At 38.8% G+C, this 24,682-nt stretch overlaps 2 protein-coding genes across 2 annotated transcripts in view; both read left to right on the top strand.

Annotated features, from left to right (window-relative positions):
* SLC17A6 (solute carrier family 17 member 6) overlaps positions 1-6,359 on the top strand; it is a 31,608-nt gene extending 25,249 nt beyond the window's left edge. The window contains exons 8-12 of the mRNA XM_062607240.1: positions 869-1,018; positions 3,101-3,233; positions 3,887-3,997; positions 5,430-5,557; positions 5,913-6,359. Coding sequence (XP_062463224.1) covers positions 869-1,018; positions 3,101-3,233; positions 3,887-3,997; positions 5,430-5,557; positions 5,913-6,245 — 855 coding nt within the window. The 3' untranslated portion in view covers positions 6,246-6,359. The remainder of the gene's footprint in view (positions 1-868; positions 1,019-3,100; positions 3,234-3,886; positions 3,998-5,429; positions 5,558-5,912) is intronic.
* Positions 1-24,682, top strand: part of ANO5 (anoctamin 5) — a 315,349-nt gene that overhangs the window by 116,048 nt on the left and 174,619 nt on the right. The gene's annotated exons all lie outside the window — the stretch shown is intronic.

The following is a 24,682-nucleotide window of genomic DNA, read 5'->3' as shown; positions in this document are numbered from 1 at the left end:
TGAATTCTTCCATAGGATCAGGTTAGCTTTTCTGGCTGGCTTCTCATTAATAAAGGCACAGTTAAACTTTAGCTCTCAAGTGCTATTTAATAGGCATAAAAGTTATTGCATATATCCATTTATGGACTGGTTTTCTGGGAAGAAAAGCCAGTACTCAAATCAACAGTAGACTAAATTCAACCTGGAACCTTGCTGAAGTGATTTTCAAACACTCATCTGGGTCTGGATCCTATATCAACACAGATGGGCACAACCCTTGGCTCGTGGAGAGGTGGTGGGACTCAGCAGGACTGTAGTTCTGTCCATCTGTCTTTTTTTATCCATTATGCAATTAATGTTAAAAATACAATAAAACAAACAAAAAATACCTTGACCAAGCAGTTTCAGCTGAGACTTGATAGAAAAAAATATTATTCAGAATATTTTATTAATATGTAAATACAAAGCCATGTTTAAAATAAGTCTGGATGAAATTGTGGGCTTGCAGAGTAAAATCTGACTGTTGCTTTAGATACAGCAACATTATTTTTTAAAGACATATGATCATTTCAGACTTTGTATGTCCGTGTTTACATAATGGAGATAATAGCATTTACATGAGGGCTGTGATACAGCAAAGTATCACTGAGTTTCTCCACTTGTGCATTTTGTAGTAATTTTTACTTGCTTGTGTTTTTAAATTAAATCATGATCATTCAAATGTGGACTCATGTCCTTCTTGATAATTGAAGTCATATGGATTCAAATATATAGGGCTCTGCATATATAAGCTTCTTGCAGTACAGATAAACATACCATCTAGAAAAAGGGAAGACAAATGGTTGATAATGATCAAAATGGTGACTGGATCCCCTCTTCTGTGTTTCAGAAATACAAAACTCCATGGAGAAAATTTTTTACATCTATGCCAGTCTATGCAATAATTGTTGCAAACTTCTGTAGAAGCTGGACTTTTTACTTGCTGCTTATTAGCCAGCCTGCTTACTTTGAGGAAGTATTTGGATTTGAAATAAGCAAGGTATGTAAAAAATAATGTAAAGCTAAATCAGTATCAGAGCTACTTTTGTGGTATTTAATAGGAGAAGGAAAGAAAAGTGTTCTGTGTCTTTATCATGGGTTTACCATCCTCAAATCTTATCCCTCCCAGATATTGTTCCGTTGAGCAGCACGTGGAAGTGCAGAAACGGTGGCAAGGGATTGGATGGAGAAGGTGAAAGCAGGGTGAGATTTAGTGATGATTTGCCTGGGGCCATGATGCAACCAAATTTTCAGTTAGGTGCTTGAAACCTGATTGTGCATGGTATTAGAAAGGTATGGAGAGAGCTATTACGCTTCTGTCCCTGACCCCAGGGCATGCAGGATCCCATCGAAGCTGTAAAGAAAGCACTGACAAGTGATTTAATTTTTCCAGGTGCCTTTTACAAAGCAGGACCACCCAGTTTTAGGAAGAAGAGTAGTTTTTCATCTTACTATATGCCCCTTTAATGTGGTGAGAACTGCTCCCCCTTTTTCACTTAGGAAATGAAAGAGATGGTGACAAAATGTGAGGCATAGGGAGGATCTAAGGTTCCACATAATTCATATGAATTTTGGATCAGACCTGAATGTCAACAGGGATACATGCAAACAGGCCTTCAGAGTTATAGTAAGCTTTCTACTAATACAGATTTCCTGCTTGTGAAAGCGCTGGGGGCTTGTGCTTTTGAGAGACCTGTATTGTTTTGCTATTGTTCACTCAGGTATTGTCACCCTAAATTGAGGTGTGACAACTGGATGAGTAGTTTCCAAAGTGTTGCTGCATTATGGAGTAAAGTCTTCCTGCATTTAAAGATGGGCTTCTGTATTTAACTGGACTTCGATTAAGAAACTTTGCCAAGCTTGAAACATCATCTGTTACACATGTAATAAAAATGGTCAAGTTCTATTGAATTCATCTGATCATTTTGTTCCAGAAGATTTTTCTCAGAGTGTATTCAAAGAAATGTGGATCTTTGTAAACAACAACAGCAGGTCAGTTTTGGATATGGATGCTCAGAATTGAATAGTTAGCATTTAATAAGAACGCCTCAAATGAGTAACTGCAATACTGTAGTTTCCTCCTGGTTAATACCTGTGTTATTGGAAGAAATATCTACTACCATGAAGCTAGGGGTCACAACATAGTTGCTAGTTGCATAAACTGCAGTGAAATGCAGTTTGACACCTTTAGCTGAAGAGCAGAGAAAACTTCTGTTCGTTCTCACAGATTCTGTCTGCTTGTAACTCAAGTCAGACACCAGGCCAGCTGACAGACTGTTCAGACAGGAATTATACAACCCCCCCTGTGCTTAAGCACTCTTTCAGATATACACAATAATCAGACTTCCCTATTAGAACAAAATGCCACGTGTACTAAACAAAGGCAGTTCTGTTGACATGAGATAGAAGGTGGCAGTTCATGCCATTCTTATGGATGACCTAATCTGCTTTGAAGGAAGGGTCTTCCCATATATTATTATAGCTTGGAACAGTCACCACAAAATGACTATGTCTTACTCAGCTAGTATGTGTTGAATATTGTCAATGGATATTTAGCATGTTCTCTTTCACTATGTTCAGAGTTTCTCAGAGATATCTTTTGCCCACATGAAATTTGAAGGTTGAGGGATGGTCAGAAATCAAAGGCAAAAGGCCATGCTGCATGTGAGGATGATCCACAAGGAACCTGCCAAGACATGTTAGGTTTGTGGGCAATGCTGCACCAAACACATCACCAACAGAAATGTGTCCATTCAGTTCAACACAATTGATCATCAGTTTTCTAAAAAGAAAGATCAGAGGTCTGTAAGTCAGGGGAAAAGCCATTAGCTTAAACGTAAACTGTGAAAACAATCTAAAACAAAAAGTCTCATGGCATCTGGGGTTCTTAAAGACTGTATGTCCTTCACAAAATACAACTACAACTTAAGGTCACCAGTTTTGTTCATTTAATAAACCAAGTTAAGAATTTTGGTTTAGCCTGTACATGAAGAGAAAAAAAATCATTAGTTACTGACTGCTTCGGAAAATGATCAATATTTTCTTACAGTTTATACTCTGCTAATTCTAATGATTATTTTAGGTGGGTATCCTATCTGCTGTGCCGCATTTAGTGATGACAATTATTGTTCCTATTGGGGGACAAATTGCAGACTTTTTGAGAAGCAAACAGATTCTTTCAACCACTACTGTGAGGAAGATAATGAACTGTGGAGGTAAGACTTCCTATTTGCTTACAAAGCTTCTCATACAGATTCAATGTCCATACAGTATGCAGAAACAAACTGCATGGGTTTACGTACTTTGTGCATTTGTTGTGTATTCTAGATGTGGTTACTAAATAAAAGTAAACAAAGTTGTTCCTATTCTCAGTTCCAATATAGATGTCTGGCATTTGAGAAAGTGTTTAGATTCTTAAAGAAACAGATGAGATTTTGGCAGGTCATTTCCTTACCCTTAGCTCCTCATCTAAACACCCTTTGCACTAAGAGAGCCCAGACTGCTACCTGAGATTCCACCCCTGACTTCTGAGAGGTTAAAGTCTCATGAGCTGAATCCTGGCTGTGATAAGGGCAGGTTAAGTGTATATTCCTATCAGGGCTGGCTGGAAGGACACAAGCAAATCACAAGTATTTCTGTTAATCTCCAAAATGACAGGAGGTACCAATAAATTAGTATGCAAAGAATAAAATAAGGATTATTTGAGATAGCAAGAACATTTTTATGGATGAAAGAAAAACCTGATTATATTCCACTCGGAACTAATATTTTGCCTCTGTCTTCCTATGAAATATTATCATATCCTAAGGCCTGCAATATTTGAGAGGGAATTATATCTGGTGCTTGGTTTTCTTTATGATTTCACCAGGTTTTGGTATGGAAGCAACTCTTCTTCTCGTGGTGGGGTACTCTCACAGTAAAGGAGTGGCTATTTCATTCTTAGTGCTTGCTGTAGGCTTTAGTGGATTCGCCATATCTGGTAAGATTATATTGCTGTTATTAGTAAATTATTTTACCTCAGAAGATAGAACATCTAATTTGGTATTTACTCACTGATAATAATTTAAACAAACCACAGGATTCCAAATGGCACTATTTATGATCATTACAAAGGAAAGTACAATCAGTACCACATCTTTTACATTAGATTATTGTTGTTCAAAGCCATCAATCTTTTCCATATTCACTGCAGCTAATAAGATTGCCTTTTCATTGAGGTGCTAATATACACCCTCGATTTTTATGAAATCAAACATATAGCATAAATGCATTGCTATTATACAATGCTACCTAAATTTAAACATTTTTGTTTAAATATAGGCCTTTTACTTTCTTTTCAGTGTATATTAGTTAATGTTTTGTTAATGTTGCATTATTTTATTACTTTGGGGCTTAATCACTAGCTTTTTTTTTTCTGATTTAAAATTAATCTCTTGCCCTTTCCTTCTGATATATTACCCCTTTGCCTTTGCCTGTCCCAAGCACAAGTCACTTGGCTGTCCCTTGTTTTCCCACTGTGATCTTAGCATCCTCTCCCATGCTGGTTCCTTATGTCTAAAACAGGCTCTCTTTTCTTCTGTGCCAAGCACCTAAACTCTGCTTAATCAAATCTGTCCTAAATCCCACTTATTCTGCATGGTGTTATGCCTGTTCTGTACAGCTTGAAAAGGTGTCCTGCACTTTCTTTAACAGTTATCCATATCATGCTGCCTTCCTTTTGCTTTTTATTATCTTTCTGGTTCCAAAGATTTGCCTTCTGTTTTCACCTGCTTCGGCTCTTATTTTGGGGACAATGAGTTCTGTCACTTCAGAGAAGCATGGTTTGTTTCTTTTGCCCCTCAGATTTTCTAATTACCTCATAGATTGCAACAGAATTAAGCCGTTGGAAATTCAAGACAACAAACAAAACAGTGATAAAAATAATTAATACAGCATTTATAGATATTGTCTTTTGCCCCGCTTCCTTTTACCACTCAAGCACAGAAGGGAGCTCCCTTCTGCTGGTTTGCTTCACAAAAAGAAAAATGTGGGCAACAGGGAAGGGAAGTGGTACAGGCTGGAGGAAGACATGAAATGTTATTTACACCATGAAATGGCCATGAATAACACTGTGAAATATGAACTTTCTCCCTGTCTAAATACCTTCTGGGTTCTCTACTGCACGCAGTCACTACTGCAATTCTGGGAAGAATATACATTCAGTATCCTCTTAAAATATATTTTTAAAGAAATTAGCAACCCAGAGTCTCTCTAGGAATATTTAACCATTATAAGCCTTTCAGAAAAAAAAAAAAAAGTAATTAAACAGCCCAAATACGTTATAGTAAAATTGCCAAGTGACAGCATTACTTTTCAGAACAGAAGTAATGCTCTGCTTTGGGTATGGATGTTTGCTGACCTTTGTATTGCAGGATTCAATGTCAACCATTTAGACATTGCCCCGAGGTATGCCAGCATCTTAATGGGAATTTCTAATGGAGTCGGGACCTTGTCTGGAATGGTTTGCCCTATAATTGTCGGAGCAATGACAAAGAACAAGGTAAACAGCGATACCATTTTCATATCTTCTAGTTTAATACTATTGGCTTCAAGAAAAATACCTTTCCATAGTACAGGTCGCCATATTAGAGCCTGGAACCTCCAGGGAATAGTATCCAGTAACTTGCAAATTTGAAGTATGCTCCATTATATGCTCACCACCTGGTCAGTGCTTTTGTAGGCTAATGAACAGTGATTTTTCAAAGAAAGATAGATATAAATAATTGGAAACTGGACAATTAAATGTTTTAGCTGTGCTGACTCTTGCAGCCTCAATCCCTGATTTAAATCTTTCATCTCAGAGGAGTTAGATAGGTCTATGCACTAGTCTGATTGAAAAAATCTCTTCTTTACAGACACGTGAAGAGTGGCAGTACGTCTTCCTCATTGCTGCTTTAGTTCATTATGGGGGTGTTATCTTCTATGGCATATTTGCTTCAGGAGAGAAACAACCGTGGGCAGACCCTGAGCAGACAAGTGAAGAGAAATGTGGCTTTATTCATGAAGATGAACTTGCTGAAGAGACAGGGGACATTACTCAGAATTATGTAAATTATGGTACCACCAAGTCTTACGGTGCTACAACCCAGGTCAACGGTGGCTGGCCTAATGGTTGGGAGAAAAAAGAGGAATTTGTACAAGAGGAAGTACAAGACTCATACACCTACAAGGAAGGAGATTATTCATAACAAACCTAAATATTGGGTATATTTTGTAGTGTTTGTGATTAAATTCATTGTGATTGTTTGCACACAGAAATAAAATGTGGTATAAATATGTAAACACATATCAGACAGGAAGGTCTTACTGTAAAAAAATACATCAAAGTGCAATTTGTATGAGTTGTGACATGTCATCACTTTCATTAGGTTATATTTGTTCTATAAACATTAGAGTTTTAAGGGTTTACTGGTCAAAACTATAGAGGCAATTAGATACATACAGTATACAAGAGCTAAAACTCATAACTAAGGATTAAAGCACAACTAAGCAACCAAGTTGGCACATCTAATGCTCTTCTTAGAAAGTCAAAATTACTTGATCATTAAAAATGCACTTATATATTTGTTACACTGTATTGAAAGAGATTGTGCTAAATACACACATTTACTCTGTGCAATGTAGGAATTGTGTATTTAGCCTAAGAGCTTTCTTGAAGAAGAAAGTTTGAGTCCTAGGCATTTACATTGGATTGGTCCAGTTCCCTTAATGGTGATTGTGTCAAGCCTAAAGAACAAATAGGGCATATTGTATGTTTATTGTGATTACATGCTGCAGGCTACTCTGTGATGAAGAAAGGAATTATTTAGGAGTTTTATACTGAATGTTTGGGCACAAATTCTTATTTCTATTCTTTACAGAATTTTATGAAGTGATAGGCATTGCCATGTTCTTCCCTGCATTTACCAACTAACAGTAAAACAATATATGACGTTAAGTCTGTCACATCCCTTTATCAAAAAAACAAGCTTTATTATTCTGTTTTTTGCAGAATACTCCAACTTTGTACTGGTGTCTTTAGAGAGAGAAAAAAAAAACCAATATAACCTAAAAAAAATATAGTCTTTTACAAAATTCCAAAGAGAAATTTACTATGAGCAAGTAGCCCTATAAAAAGGATGTATTTGTTCTGCAGACTATTTTGAAGCCAATAGAGGAAAAAGAGAATAATTTAACCCTTATGCTTCCTTTAATAGCTTTCATATTTTTACACATCATGCCACAATTGTATACATAGATATAAGTTTATTGAAAATACTGTAATTATAGAAAATGTTGCTATTTTAGAAATCCCTGAAATAAAAGAAAATGTACCTGTCTTTCCATTAAGCCTAATAATAATGGACACTGAATATGAGTAACATATAAACTCACATTAAACCAAAGTGGTAAATAACTAGTGTTGGGTTGAAAGAAGCCAACAAGCATCATGCTTGTCTTTTTAGCATAACTGAACAGTGACTGCAACATTAGTGTACCAAGCAATAAGTGCAATGCATTATGAAGTGCATAACCTTCTAGACTATATAGTAACCTTCATTTAGCTTGTTGTATATATTTGGGGTTGTTGGAATTAAACCAAACGGCACCAACTGAAGTTAGTAACACCAGACCACTTCTTAATACTCTAAAATGACAACAATGATCCATTTCTTAATTCAATCAAATGATTATTATTGTATGTAATAATCCATTCTGGATTCTTGGTCTGTTCATTGTATTGTGCTAGTGATTGGAAACCCTGCTACTGCAATATACAACTTGAGGATTGTTTCTTCTCCTTTTTTTTAATACAAATCATACCTTGACCTTAAGAAAAAAGTATTTTGCTTTGTGCCTCAAAGTGATGTAAAATGTGACCATAGCTTTTGCTGTGTTTAATGAAAAAGATGTGGACTGTGTCACTTTTGTTGCTGCAAAAAAAGTATTAATAAAATGCTCTATTTATCCTTTTATATAAAAAAGGACCATTGTCGTTTCTTGTCATTTTTTTCAGAGATGCTTTAATATAGATAACTAAAATTACAGTCACTGCGGAACACAGAGGTAGGATTTCATGTCCTAGCTGGGAGCTATGCTGCATACCTGATGCTCTATTTTGTCTAGTCTCTCCTCTGATCATGCACTGGTGTGTGGTGGGACAGGCTGTTGTTCCTCCTCTCCTAAGGATGGCTGGAGTAGGTGTGGAAGAGAGAGGCAAGGGGATCAATGTGCCAGCCTGTACAGCAAAACTGGGAAAGAGAGACCAACCTGTGTTGGTTAAAAAGCTGGTGTAGATCAGCATCAAAAAAAAAAAAAAACAAAAAAATAAGGCATCACAGGCTGTTGTGCTTGGAATTTGTTTCCTTTCTTGTTCCTGCAATAGACTCTTTAACTGAAATATAATGTTGCTTTTCATCCAGGAAAAGTAATTCCTGCAGAAATCAGTAAATGGAAGAAACCCTACAATAAAAATGTCTTTATCTAACAAAATTTTTACTCCTCAGTAATTTTATTGTACCAAGAATGTAGAAACACCAAGCTGAACAAAAGGATGCAGAACACTACCCACAGCAGTAATGTGCCCCATATTCTCTTCAATAGGCCAGTTGTCATGAGATGCTGACTCAGGTAACACACCAAGTTACTGCTAATTGTTTTGATGGACTGGTGTGATGTTGCCATGGAAAAGTCCTGAAAGGTGCGAAAGTGGGATAAATAGGGGCTATAAAAAGTCCTGTTGTGTTTATTGTAGGAAGCAGACAGCTTAGAAAATGAAAACTAATTAACAAAATGAAAATCAATTCTAAGTTTTCAGTCTAATCTTACATTAGAATTACATTGGAATTGTTTAAATAATTTCTCTTCATTAAGTACAGTTTTTGTGGTTTTTTTTTTCTTACTAGCTTGATACCTTTTAATTACTTAGAACAAAGGAGGGACTTTAATCCAACAATTAGACACTGCATTATTTAGCTGTGCACAATTCAGTGGGAATTCAGCAATTGCCTTTAAATGCTACACCACTCTGAGATTTTCCACACTGTCTTTCTAGCTCTCTGCTCCTCCTTTGAGTCCCCTACTTCCTCTCCTATGGCAGAGCAGAGGAATCGGTTCCTCTGGGAAGGATGAAGGGCATGACAGGTTTTAAGATTTTTATTTCTTCAAAGACTCATATTCATGGAAAAACACAGGAACCAATCATCAGGAATACAACTAGGAAAAAGGGGAAATGGATAAAATAACTGGGTTCTTGCACAGGATGATTCAGTGAAGACAAGCATCAGCAGCTGGATCCATTTTAGGGAAAAGGAGAGTCGAGGGGACATGACCATCTAAACTCCTGTGATTTTTCTCAGTAAATAAGTTATCATTTTTATGAAGTGGCATTGCTAAAATACACCTCTTCAGCTTCCTCTGAACTGTGCTCATTCTGCCCAGAGATCTCTCTTCTGCACTCAAAGAGTAGGTCTGCGGATGCGTTGCACTTATATGGCCCAGTGTTCCTCCTCTGGAACTCTTGGCAGCTCAAATGATCCCAGTTTATCAATCAGACTATGTTCACAGTCACTTGATAGTTTTATCCTGCCTATTTCTGTGCTGTTCCCCTATCTGGTGCTCTCTGCTCACTTACTATGTCAAAAAAAAAGGAAAGGAATTGTTACGTGTATCTTTATTTATCAGTTAGTTATCTTTTCAGTTATGAACAATAAGAAAGGGTCAGAACCCAGGCTCCATTAAAATCCTTAGAAAAGCTTTGAGCTTACATGGGCTGAAATATCACCTCAAGCATTCACCTTTATTTCCTCAAATGATTTCATATGCATAGTATCACTCAACCAGTGAGAATTTCTTTAATGTTTGAATCTGCATTGCTCAGATCCCTTCTGTTAACACATCCTCTTTGTGGCAGAGATAAAGTTATCAGAAAGTGCTCTTTGCTTTCAGAAGTGATCATGAAATTCAATGGAGAAATTTCATAAAAACACTTTTCTATGGGAGAAATGAAAGCCTCAAGGAAAAAGCTGAATAACAGTGACAAAAGAATATCTGCAAATATGAATGAAGCTTGGAATAGGAATGAATGTGGAAGCCAGAATAAATGTCACAGTTCAAAGCCGTACCACTAGGAAGATAACATCACAGGCCTAGTTTCTGCCTCTGAAAGATGAAATGTTTTGTTCCTTTCAGGATAAGCTGTGAAGGAGTTTGAAGGCTAGTCTAAGTCTAGATTAACTGCTTAGCAGCAACTGCTTTTGTACTTATTTTCATTTATCTTTGGTTTTTGCTTGGATAATTTTCATTGCACTGGGAGATTTAGGAGTAAATAGTCAAAGGACCTAGAACTACAGTGAGATATTTTAATTAAATATCTATGTATATCCTCTCTGATCCAGCTAATGCATCTGTTTTTGCTATTCTAGCTTTGCTTAACAATTCTTCACTCTGTTGTAATCCAAAGCACAGCAGAGTATGAAATGCTGTTTTTCTTCTCTCTGGGAAGACCTTGAAATCTGATAGCTTGAGGAAACGTCAGACCAGCAACCCAAAAAAGGTCTGTAAAACTGGATGGGGATATTGTCAGGAAACACTTGGTGTTATATTGCTCATCTTGATACTTCCACAATTAGATTTTCTATGTCTGAAATGTAGAATAATCTAGTATTTATTTTCCCCATAGCAGGAATTTAGTACTTAGTACTTAATTAAATTGAGATAATGAAGGCTCATAATATTTCTAGAGGTATGAATAGCATAATAATATTCCCCAATATAAGGGATCTCCTTGAATTCAGAAAGTATCTTTTCAGAGCATGTTTGTTCTCTCAGAAAAAGAAATATGAAAAAGGGCTTTCCTTGAAGAATGGAGTTTCTTTCACTCATTCAAATGGTTGCACTCCTCCTGACAGTGTTCTCAAGCTTCCCATGCATCACACTGAAAAAAATCAACTGATTAAGTAGGACATGCACATTAAAAATGCTACAAGGAAATGATGGACTTACTATTTCCAGGACATGCAGATGAAGAGCACATGCACTGTAAAAACATGCCACCATCCATGCAAACAGTGGCTGGTTTAAATCAGTGTTTAGAAGATGTGAGTGGATGGTGGGATGTCCAAGGATCCAAGGAATTCCTTGTATTTTGAAAAATATTCCTGTGTGATAGGGGGAGTCATATCTAGAAGAATCCAGATAAACATCTGATAGCCCTACTCACTTACTTCTCTCCACCTTTTCGTAGCATCTGGGAAGGTCAGCAAATCAAAGAGAAAGACTTCCTCACGCCAAGAACAAACGTAAAACTAAAGCAGAAATGATGCTTGGAAGCAGAAGATTAACTAGATAAGAAAGCATTTCAAAGATAAAGAATAACGTTCTTAAAATTGGAAGATTGCCATTTAATTAAAGTTTGCTTTCTATAATCAATTAAGTGTGCCAACACTGAATAACTGCCATAGATGGCCATGAACTAAATTAGTTTTTGAGGAGGATATGATAATTTTCTTCAAGGTAAACATCAGAACAATCAGCAGAACCGCTTTCAGTTTTAATCTGGAAAGTTACAATGTTATTTTCTTTTTGGTAAATGTTGCTTTGTGTCATTACAATCAAATCACATTAAGACAAGGCCAACCACAGCTCAACATTTTTCTCAGCTGTGTTTTTCTGTGCAGTTATATCTGATCATAGTATCAATAAAGCACAAACTGTATCCTGTATACACGATGCACCAAATTAAACATGATGTATGAAAAGATGCTTGTCAACATGCACAAGTCTTAGGCTTGTGCATCACAAGGCAGCACTGTAAAGTGAAGAGTGACCATCTTGCTCTACTTTAGGAGTCATGAAGACAATGATCCATAGTTATTTCTTCACTGGTGGAGTGTGATGGTATAGAATAGGATGGGACTATGAAGAAGTTGACTGGCTGTGCTTTGTGAGCTAGTATTCTCCATTGCATAAACATGCAAACCCCAATTACTGTTGACATATGCCCTTTAATAAAAATATGGTAATAATCCCAGCCTAAAGTCTAAAAGAAGAGCTAACTCATATAACGTGTGTATACATCCTCCAATAACTTTTTATCTCATTTTAAGCAACCTTAAAATGAAATAGAATGAAAATTCAATTAAGTATATTAAATATATTCAAAAGTTATGTTTCAGGAAACATAATTTTGATTTTTTTCCCCTATTTCTCCTGTATCTCAATCATACCTACCCATCTAAAACCAGTTCTCGTTTTTCAGATATGGTCTGGTTTATGCTGAGAAGCTTAAAATGTGACTTTTTCATATATCAATGTGACTTTCTTGTTCAAATTAAATAAACATTTTTATATACTGAACACATTCAGTAGTCAATAGGGCAGAAATGAAAACCTAAAGAACCACAATTACCTCTTTAGGCCAAGTATTTCAAAGGATATTGTGCGTGTGTGTGTGTGTGTGTGCGTGTGTGTGTGTGTGTGTATTTCTTATGAGTAAAAAGAAAGGGTGTATGTTTAAAAAGCATTTTCTAGTTCATTTATTTTCTTGTCTTAGAATATTTTTATTAGCTGAGAAGCTTCTTTATGCAATGCAAGCCTTATTGCAACTTTCTTTTACTGTTTATATTACTAACTGTAAATACTCCATGTTTTATTTAGAATAAAGTTCTTTGGGCCATCAGGGGTTTATTTGGTCTTGTGCATTAATCTGATGTGATTAAACACAAAAACTACTTAGCAGAAAACATACAAGCTGAAATAATTCCTGTGGAGTTGGAATACCAGCACTATTTAGCATTTACCTATTGGCACTCATTTATGATCTATTCCCTAAGCGATAGTTTAATGCACAGATCATGAAACTTTGGAGAACTGGGCCCTATCCTCTATCAAAATACCCTGTTCTGCTCCCTCTGGAGGCGTGTTTTGGAGACACTGAAGATTCAAGGAAGATAACTCTAGTTTCTCAAAATTGCCACAACAAAATTGTTGTGCCCACGACAGCACCTTGTGTTATGTCACAGCTGCATGGAAAGCACTGAAATGCTGCTCTAGAACCACTACGTAGGAGATGACCTGGAGTGCTGCACCTCACTAGATTTCAGATTCAAAGCTTCTGGCATTTGTTAGCTCTCTGTCAGTATGAAAGCATTATCTTCTCAGAACTTCACAATGAGAACAGTTCAGAACTAGAGTAGTCCTGGGTCACGGCTGATGCTGCTGCAGTGAATCTGAGCCTCAGGTGTAAGCCTCTCATACTCAGGCAGATGTTCAAATCCTTCTGTCACTGAATTGATCTTCTGTAAGCTCTGTAATCTCTCCTGTTTACCTAGCAGGAGTCAGAAAGGGTATTTCAAGTAAAGAGAAATGACGTCTTTGTGACAGAGTAGAATAGGGAAGGTACAGCTCCTGGTCACCCAACAATGCATGTGTCTGCTGCCATGGTGCCAAAGTGGTGGGTGTTCCAGATGTTCCGGTGCCAGTATCACTTAGGTAATACACCTAAAGGCACACCTTAGTTTCTGTCAATAGTGCCCATAGTAAGTCACACAATAAAGACACTCTCACACAATACAAATGAAACAACCTAGAAGCATTACATGATCAGAAAAACACTGACTAATAAGTGAATGTGGAGGCATGCTTGTCAATGGTTATTTTCTCTTTTGCTATTGATTGATTTAAACTTGTGAATCTATCACTTCCAATTATGTTATAAAAATGAAATAGTGGGTCATATGCAAGTTGATTAACAGCAACATATTGGTAGCATGACTTATTCATTCCCGGTGGCACTACTATTCCCTTTCTTTCATTTCAAGCAACTCTGGCTTTCTTTTTCTGCAATGAAATCACAAATCATGTGATTCACCCTGTGTCATGGTTTAAACCCAGTCAGGTAACTCGTTCGCTCACTGCCCCCCCTTTTTTGCCCTCCCCCTGCTCCCGGAGGGACAGAGAGGAGAATCGAAAAAAAATGCAACTCCCACGGGTTGAGATAAGAACAGTTTAGTAACTAAGGTATAACACAAATCACTACTGCTACCACCAGTGATAATAATGATAAAGGAAATAACAAGGGAAGAGAATACAACACCTCAGCACCAGCCGACCGATAACTTGCCCCCCTCAGCCCGACCAAGCTCTGACCCATACCTCCTCCAACCCTGCAGTCTCCCAGCCCTTCCGGGAAACTCCCAGTTACATCCTGGGCATGACGTGCTGTGGTATGGAATACCTCTTTGGTCAGTTTGGGTCAGGTGTCCTGTCTCTGCTTCTTCCTGGCTTCCCCTCCTCCCTGGCAGAGCATGAGGCTCACAAAGTCCTTGGCCAAACCAAAACATCGCTATCAGCTCTGTTCCCAGGCCGAAAGTCAAAACACTGCACTGCACCAGCTACCAAGAAGGAGAAACATGACTGCTACTGCTGAACCCAGGACATTATAAAGCTGAACCCAGGACACCCTGGAATAATGTCATAAAAGTAATCAAAAAGGCATACAGAAAAAGGAAAGCATGAGAATGAATAAAACAGAAAAGAATCTTCCAGCTGACCAAAGGGAGATGTTTAAAGCTTGCCATCCTAACAGGCTGCAAAATGACGCATCAGAAATGAGAATAAAATCAATGACCAAAAATCATCGTGTTGATGCTTGAGTATAGACACGTTACATGCAAACACTTTTGGGAAATCTCAATCACTTCCAAAACAAAAAGTCTGTCTAATTTTTATTTAGAGCCAAGCTTTCTTTTAAAAATGTTTTTGATGTGCATATGTCACAGTTTATATGGACAAAAAGTGTTTATGGAGTAGCTTGAAGCCTGACATCCAGTTAAGTGTGACTTTGCTTCTGCTGCCTGAATAAACAGTGTAGGACCCACAGAGACTATATGTCATTCTGTAGTGAAGTGCTGCTGATCACCCGGGGAAAAATGCTGAAGTCTGTCCTTTCATTTGTGGTGTGTGGTCATTAATTTCATTTGGGATGATTAGCAAAGTACAGGAAAATGTATAGAGATGAAATATTGATCTGCTTTTGGGCACTAATTAGAACAGGTTTACAGTTCATCTCTAAAGCATTCTTCGTCTTGCATGCAAAAAAAAAAAAACCCAAATTAAATTTGTCCTCTGTTGTACTTGTGATTAATTGAAGGTATGAGAACAAATCAGTTTTATATTCATAGAATCCCAGACTGGTTTGTGCTGGAAGGGACCTTAAAGCTCAACCAGTTCCAACCCCCTGCCACGGGCAGGGACACCTTCCACTAGACCAGGTTGCTCCAAGCCCTGTCCAACCTGGCCTTGAACACTGCCAGGGATGGGGCAGCCACATCTTCTCTGGGCAATCTGTGCCAGAGCCTTAGTGCCCTAACAGGGAAGAATCTTTTCCTTATTTCTAATATATATTCCTAATATATTGCTAATAAGGCATTTGTGAATGAATATTTTTGGTTCACAGACATTGTTCTTATACCGTATCTGTAGAAAGAACAGAGACTGTCAGTAACAGCTTTGCCAGAAGGCAGGGCTTGGGGTAGATTTAGCTCTATGCTGTATTTGATTTGCAGCAGACAAAATGCTTTACTAAGAAAATGCAGTAAAACTAATTTTTAAAAAGGCACTTTATAGTGTGTTTATGAGACCCTAAACTGTATACTAAGTAATATTTCTCTTTGCTAGTGTTCCCAAGCCATCTGTGGAAAACAGATGGGGAAGCACAAACAAAATGAAAAATATCTTTTGCAATGGAAAAGCTGATAACGGCTCACTGAAAAGTAAGACAATCTCACCCCTTCCATAGTCTCAGCTGTGGGAAAACTGTCCCAGGATCTCAAACAATTGAGGAACAATCTATCTGATTTATCCAGCTCCTCACGTCTCAGCTATTAACAAAAGGCATCCTATTGCTCAAGAGGGAAGATATAGAAAGTATATGCCACAGGCCACCCTATGGTTTTACCTGTGGAAGGATCATTCAAGGGGTCGTGTAGCTGCTGTGCTTGGAGCTGGGGTAGCTGGGTTGTCTGTTGCAGCCAAAGTTTGAGTAGCTGCTGTACTTGTCGCTGGCGGTGGTGGAGCTGCACTGTCTGTCGCTTTGCTCTCAGATCCAGGACATTTTTTTGCTTTTGAAGGTGCTGGATAGTGTTGAACAAGGTCCTATAAGCATAGGCCAAGCTCCAGCATGTTACCATGTTTTGTCCGTATCTGGTATGGCCAGAATGACAACACACCATATTTAAGTGTTTTACTAATTTTTCTGTATTTTGCACTTGTTTGGTGGTGAAATTCCAAAGTACTGGAGGGGCCCACTGACCTAGATACTTGTCCATACTATCCCACACACCCTGCCACTCATGGCTGTCCAGCCTCGGGGAAAACCTCTTGGTCCTCCTATATCGTCGTCTAACCCCAGGCAAGACTCAAACCTAACTCTGCTTCACTCTTGAAATCAGACGAAATGGTTGTGGGCAAAACGTGGCCAACATGGTGATGCCCATCACAATTAGCAAACGGGTCTTAACAGTATTAGAAGGCCATTCAAAAACTTCAAAACTCACAAAAAATTCTGTAAAGGGTCTGGGGTGGGGTGCGCTGGAAGGGTAAGAGAATGTCTCCTTCACAGGTTGACCACTCAAGAAGGAGAAAAAAGATGTGTAATTGCTAAGCACTTCTATTATATACCTCCCAAAGTATAAAGGTGGTGACCACACTGGGAACATAAGCCAGATCAGTTTCATGATCAACGATTCTAATGTATTACAAGTCATTAACATGAAGTACAATGAGACAAGAACCTTAGCCCAAGGACCCCAGTCGACAAACACTAACACAGCAAATACCAGCTCTAAGTAAGGTACAGTATGTTGAAACTGTGAGATCAAGAGAAACAAATTGGAGAGCAAATAAATCAGCATTGTGATGAGTGACGATTAATCCGAAACAATGAATGCTTATCACAAATACGATTAGACACACTACGGTCAGATTTGTCGTTATCTCAACCATTCATGCCCCACGTTGGGCGCCAAAAAGAACTGTCGTGGTTTAAAGCCTGTTGGCAAGTTGGCCATGCAGTCCACACTGCCCCCCCCCCCCCCCACCTAGCTCCCGGAGGGATGGGGAGGAGAATCGAAAGAATGTAACTCCCATGGGTTGAGATAAGAACAGTCCAGTATCTAAGGTATAACACAAATCACTACTGCTACTACCAATAATAATAATGATAGGGGAAATAACAAGGGGAGAGAATAAGATATCACCCACCGAAACAAGCTCAACCAAGCAGAAAGTGCCCTTCTGGGTAACTCCCAGTTACCTCCCCAGCATGACATGCTGTGGTATGGAATAATTCTTTGACTAGTTTGGGTCAGGTGTCCTGTCTCTGCTTCCTCCCGGCTTCCCCTCCTCCCTAGCAGAGAACAAGACTCACAAAGTCCTATGGCCAGTCTAAACATTTGAGCAGCAACTAAAATCATTGGTGTTATCATCTGTTCCTAGGCTGAGAGTCAAAAACACAGCACTGCACCAGCTACTAAGAAGGAGAGAAAAATTACTGCTACTGCTAAACCCAGGACATAATAAAATCATAATTTAGCATATGATTATAGACTAACACTGTCTTTCTCATTTTCCTTTCTTCTTCCTCACCTCTCAGAGCCTGAGATATGCCATTTGCTATCAGAGGGCAGCAAAGCTGAAGCTCCACTCAAGGCCTCCTTTAAAGCGGCGCTGTCAGTGGTGTGCGCAGCACTGCCACAGTCCTGTTCCTTTCTCCCCTCTGGCATCAGAGCAGCTTCAGAGAAGAGCTTTGGCCCGAGACAGTTTAAAATAAGGAGCCTGATTGCCAATACAAATTTCCTGTCATTCTTTACTACGAGGATTTGATGTCAGGTTTTGAGTAACCTATAATGGTACCACACTTCCAGGAAAGGAAATCAGACTTTACAATGTGTCATCTTGCAGCAGGATCCCCTTACTAATTCATTTTTATATTGTTTTTAAAGGCAACATAGTTTAGATGATCCTCCACTCTGATGTGACACGAAAATGTGACAGAATCTTTATGTGAAATAGTAGAATTTAAGATGTCTGCATGAATGAAGTTCTAATTTATCTATCTTTGTTACTGATAAAACTTTCTTAAGGCTAATTAAACTCACAATATGGTTTTTGCATTTAACATTTTTCGTGGTTTAAGCCCAGCCAGCAACCCAGAACCACACAGCCGCTCGCTCAATCAGCCTGTTCTTCCTGCCGCCACTCCTGGAGGGATGGGGAGGAGAATCATAGAATCATAGAATAGTTAGGGTTGGAAAGGACCTTAAGATCATCTAGTTCCAACCCCCCTGCCATGGGCAGGGACACCTCACACTAAATCATATCACCCAAGGCTTCGTTCAACCTGGCCTTGAACACCGCCAGGGATGGAGCATTCACAACTTCCTTAGGCAACCCGTTCCAGTGCCTCACCACCCTTACAGTAAAGAATTCCTTCCTTATACCCAATCTAAACATCCCCTGTTTAAGTTTTAACCCATTACCCCTTGTCCTATCACTACAGTCTCTAATGAAGAGTCCGTCCCCAGCATCCCTATAGCCCCCCTTCAGATACTGGAAGGCTGCTATGAGGTCTCCATGCAGCCTTCTCTTCTCCAGGCTGAACAGCCCCAGCTTTCTCAGCCTGTCTTCATATGGGAGGTGCTCCAGTCCCCTGATCATCCTCGTGGCCCTCCTCTGGACTTGTTCCAACAGTTCCATGTTCTTTTTATGTTGAGGACACCAGAACTGCACACAATACTCCAAGTGAGGTCTCACAAGAGCAGAGTAGAGGGGCAGGATCACCTCCTTCGACCTGCTGGTCACGCTCCTTTTGATGCAGCCCAGGATACGGTTTGCTTTCTGGGCTGCGAGCACACACTGAAGCCGGCTCATGTTCATTTTCTCATCGACCAACACCCCCAAATCCTTCTCCTCAGGGCTGCTCTGAATCTCTTCTCTGCCCAACCTGTAGCTGTGCCTGGGATTGCTCCGACCCAGGTGTAGCACTTGTCATGGTTAAACCTCATGAGGTTGGCATCACCCCACCTCACAAGTGTGTCGAGGTCCCTCTGGATGGCAGAAAGAATGTAACTCTCACAGGTTGAGATAAGAACAGTCCAGTAACTAAGGTATAACACAAACCACTACTGCTACCACCAATAATAATAATGATAAGGGAAATAACAAGAGAATACAACCACTCACCACCCGCCAACCGATACCCAGCCTGACCCGAGCAGTGATCTAGCCCTTCCAGGTAACTGCCCCCAGTTTATATACTGGGCATGACATGCTGTGGTATGGAATACCTCTTTGGTCAGTTTGGGTCAGGTGTCCTGTCTCTGCTTCCTCCCTGCTTCCCCTCCTCCCTGGCAGAGCATGGGACTCACAAAGTCCTTGGTCAGAGTAAACATTACTGAGCAACAACTGAAAACATCGGTGTTATCAGTGCTGTTCCCAGGCTGAAAGTCAAAAACACAGCATTGCACCAGCTACTAAGAAGGAGAAAAATGACTGCTACTGCTGAACCCAGGACAACATTTACAATAATCTCACTCCTTAGTGCTAGTATATTTATTATACCTTAAAAACAGAAGATCAGGAAATCATGTCTCTTTTTCTCTGGAGACTTTAAAGCAGCTGAAGTCCATAGACTTCAGAATAAACCCTTCTTTCAATTCCTCCTGCATTCCTTCTCCTCCAGGTGATGCTCAGGCATAAAACAGAATGTGTAACATGTACCCACAAAAAGTTCTGTGTGCTACACTGCATGTTTATATGGATATACATATGTGTGTGTGCATGTATAAAGATTAAAGATTGCAAAGACAAGTATTAGCAGTTAGGAGACGTTAGAGTTAAAATTTGCATGTACAACCCTAATCATCTCCTTTGCCATGTACATTCTGAAGTAACACATGATGAACTGATGTGTTGAGACATGAGACCTCTCTGTCACTCACTACACAAATTAATACCATCAGCTAATGAGAAGTTATTGAGTATTTTGTTTTCTCTGCCCTGTTCAATGTTATTACCCTATTTAAATCCTGATTTGAAGACAGAATGATTAATTTCCTTGTTTACTCTTCACTAACACTCATCACTACAGTGTCCTAGTGCTTCAGATATCGATCTAAATTTCCTCTGCACCTCTGCAATATAAGAGGGCCTTTATTGCAGGCTCAGGTGGAGAACTAGATGAAAAAAAGAAAATTATAACTAATTTATACAGCACTAATTTGAGAGGTTTTAATCCTGATTTTTTAGAATAATTAGTGATAACTATACCTACCTAAGTTTATAATACAACCTCCCCTACCAGCTGTAGTTACAAATGCTCTAATGCCATCAAATCAGATGTATCATCTGACCATAATCAGATTGTATCATCTCACACTATCCTCCCAGAAAGAAGAGACAGAGTTATTTAATATCTACAAGTTTTGCTTGTTTTGTTTACTAACTTGTTTAATTTCAGTCTAGAAGGTCTGGAGTAAGAAAAAAAGGAAATCAGTTCATTGGGATGGCATTTGACAGTCTCAAATGCAACATCATCTCCTTTTGGTAGTAATTTGCTAGGCACCCTCTGCCTCAGCCACTAGTCCCAAACTATAATCTTAATTTCATTGGATTTCTTAGTCTAGAGGACTGTTTGGATTCACACAAAATGGTTGTACCTCATCTGCCCTCATGCCATCCCTCTTATGAGGTTGATAAGAGCAGCCATCATGGTCTACATCTCCCATGGAATCTTCTTCACAGGGATTCTCCCTGAGCTTGAACTCAGTGCATGCAGATAAATATTTGAGCATTTGGGTAGAATGGAGTGGTTCATCTTTTGCTACATTCCAGTGGACAAATATAACAAGTATCCATGCTACTTTGAAACGCAAATATTTGAAAGCATGCTTTCAAAAATCTCAAAGTTTCAGGTTTTGCATAGTGATTTCATTGTCTAAGGAAGGAAATCTCAATTTCAGGAAGGTCTGCTTATTGCTCTGTGAAAGACTGTTTTCGTTTTGTTGTGTATATTGCAGAAATGGACAGAAGTGGATGGGATATGCTGATAGTAATGAAGCAACAGGGTTACAATGAGATGGTCATTCCACTTTGGTAGAGTAGCTGTACTGTCTTCAGATGTCTCAGGCCAGTTCAGTAAGATTAAGAGTGTCCCCCATACATCTGCCATTTAAATTTTGGAAGACTTCATTATGTGCATTTTTTATCAGTTAATACACAGTGAAAAAAAAAGTCAGGCAGAATTCCAAGAAACAAATCAGATTGAAAGTGAATATAATGAAGCTGCTGAACTACTTTATAAAGGACTTCTGCCTTCAAATATCTGTGGTTATTTCACAGATATTTACTTAAGAATCAAAATCTGTATGTACATTAAAGGAAATGCAGGAAAAAGCCCTTCAACAAACAGTGAATCGTGTGCAGGAGTCTAGTCTAAAAAAGGCAACTCCACCAGGAGCCACTAGAGTATAAGAAATTTCACTTTTTTTGCAAATTCACAATAAATATAGCTCAAATCGAGACCATGAATTATGAATGGTTCTGAGCAAAGGGGGGAAATTGTACATACTGTACAACTGACAAAGAATATTTTGGCATCCAAATGCTGTGAAAAATACTGAATATAAAATAAATAGCGACTGACAATATGAAAACATTTTCTGTCTCAAAGCTGTCAACCTTGTGGTGAAGTATATAGTTTGAAGATGTTGTCCTTTAGTTACATAAAGAATGAAATGCTTGAGGCATGGACTATGTCATCTATCTATCTCTGGTATTTCTGAGTTGCTTCCCCATTTTTAGTTCCTAATATCTGTTTCTCTAAACAGCCTTTTTTCAAGAGAAAAATGTTGCCATTAGCTACATACATTATGAATCTACAAAACCCAGCAGTGTGGCTACTATATTAGATAACAGCAAAAGAAAAGCTGGTAACACGATGTGCAGGAGGTCAAATGCTCAAAGTGAAGTGGCATACTTCTGGCTACTCCTACTTCTGACGTGTGTCTCATCCTTCATTTCTGATTCCTGGAAGCTGCCACTCTACACACTCTATGTCAAGTTGATTAGATACAGAATAATATACATTAAGGATGGGATCTTGATATGACAGCTACTATGATTTTCCTTTCAGCAAGCTGAATTCCTTTCAAGATTTTCAGATAGACTACGCTGGTATGAAGAGAAATAATACCCTGACCTAAACCTTTAAAAACAACAAAACATCAAACATGGCCAATGTGTGGAGTTTCACTTGTATTCTCTCACAAGCACATGTCCCCCTTGTATCCTAAAAGCTTATTAAACCAATTATTTCTCCCTTTTCTCCATTTCAAAACCTTACTGTCAGGACTCTGACATAAAAAGATCTTGCAAATCCATGGCAACCTAATTTTTTATCTGCACCACCAAAAATAAGAGAGCACACGTGGCTGCCTCCCCCTTCTCCCCCCAGCCCCCCCTCAGTCATCTGCTCCACTGACAAACCCAGCATTTGGAGGGGAAGGGATTAGTCACTGGAGCAGCAAGAGAGAACTAAGGATTCCTTACAAAAGAAGTGCCTGCTACTCATCACTCCCATCACAGGAGAATTCAAAAATACTTGGCATAGTTTATGGTAAGTTGCCTTTTTAAAATAAAATGATAATAAAGGGACCCCTCTGACAGCTGCCCTGCAGTTTGGACTATGAATATGGGTCCCAGTGGAGGCAGAGTAGAGGCCAAAGTGCAGATGAAATGGGGAGAGGTGAAAGGTCATTGGCTTGTAGAACTTCAACTTCAACTGTAGATCTTCACCATGCAGCAACACTGTCAAATTTAGATCGTTATTTTCGTTATGGTTGAGTGCCTTTTAAAATAGAGTATATATAAAAATATAGATTACAGAGTCACTATATACCTGAAATAGCATGTAGCAATTTTTGGAAAATATAATGAATCATAATCAAAAAGAAAACTTTATGATTATTATGCCTTGTAATTAGTCAAGGCATTCATTATAAGAAGAGGAAATCTTTAGATCGATTATTTTTCTTTCATTCATGAATTATTTCCATATTTCCACAAAACATGCCCTGTTACCATCATTTTTCTGCTTTAATTTTTCTATTCAGGAGCAAAACCTGACAACTGTCAGTCAACTTATTTTACTACAAGGACTACCTAGGAATAGGTAGGCACTATCTCCCCAGCAGCATCAGATATCGTCCAGAGAACCTGTGGAAACTGCTGGTAGCAGCTGCTGAGACTGGGAAATGAGATATGCTATGAGAGCATCAAGAAGCATTTATCTTGTTCCATCACCTGATGTAGCCATGGGCAAAGCAGCTAATTTCTTACCTAGCCCAGCAGAACACAGTTCCTTTATGAAGAAAAAGCAAGCTGAGAACCTCTGTGTTCATGCTGAGCCCCTCTTAGGATAACAACAGAGAGTACATAGAATCATAGAATCAATCAGGTTGTAAAAGACCTTTAAGATCATGAAGTTCCCCAGCACTGTCAAGGCCACCACTAAATCATTGCACTGATGGCCTCACCTACACAGTTTGTGAACACTTCCAGGGATGGTGACTCCACCACTGCCCTGGGCAGCCTGTTCCAATGCCTCACTTTTGGGGAAGAAATTGTTCCTAATATCCAGCCTACACCTCTCCTGGCACACCTTGAGGCCATTTCCTCTTGTCCTGTCACTTGTTCCTTGCTACTTGTTAGGCGTTACCATAAAAGTTTTAGTGGCAGCTCCATACTGCCTAAGGATTTACACACCATTGACACTGTGCAATGAGAGGTCTGCTAAAACCTCACACAATATCATCTAGTTTTATTTTTTCATTTGAAAGATACCTCATACTGAGTAAATAGATACAAAATTATTCTCAAAAGAGCATTCTAATTGAGCACTTGACATCTAGGAAATGCACAAGCTCTAGATGATACAGAAATTTCAATCCCTGGTCTTTCTGTGCATGTACAATAACATTTTTTAAGGATCTGACACAATTTGAACTCATTTTGCACACACACAATGTACACAAGGACACTGCTAAGAGCTCGAAAGCTATTTTAAAGGTTGCTTTTTCAAACAGTTTAAGTCCTAACTTATTCGCTACTTGAACGGCATGCTTTGAATACATTTTTGCATGAGTTTTCGTTATATTTTCTACTGATACTCAGTAAAACCTTTTACATCCAGAGAAACAGTCTTTTATCTTCCTGAACATGCCAAGAGGTCCCTGCAGCACACAGAGAATGATCGATACTGTTGAAAACATCAGACACATACCATTCCCTTTCCTCCTTAAAGCAACAGCATGTAGCATATGCAACTTGATGTTCAAAAACGTGGCATAACATCACATCCCCCTGCATTTCAGCATCATATCTGGCAACTTTCAAAAGCTATAGGAAATGCTACTTGAGGGGGAGAAGATTAACAGTTTAATAGCAATATTTCTTTTCTAAAAAAATTCAGTGCAAGTTTGGATAAAGAAGTATATTTTGGTATTCGACACACTTGAGTCAAGCCAGTTACTGTGTACAGCAGGCACTGTCAATGTAACTCATTTAATCACTGGAACCAGCTCAAGAA

This window comes from Pezoporus occidentalis, unplaced genomic scaffold (genome assembly GCF_034315485.1).
Source record: "Pezoporus occidentalis ecotype Australia unplaced genomic scaffold, CSIRO_AGI_Poc_V1 ctg121, whole genome shotgun sequence".
Taxonomy (NCBI): domain Eukaryota; kingdom Metazoa; phylum Chordata; class Aves; order Psittaciformes; family Psittacidae; genus Pezoporus; species Pezoporus occidentalis.
Note: the sequence above shows the minus strand (reverse complement) of the source record. Positions and strands in the feature narration are given on the sequence as shown.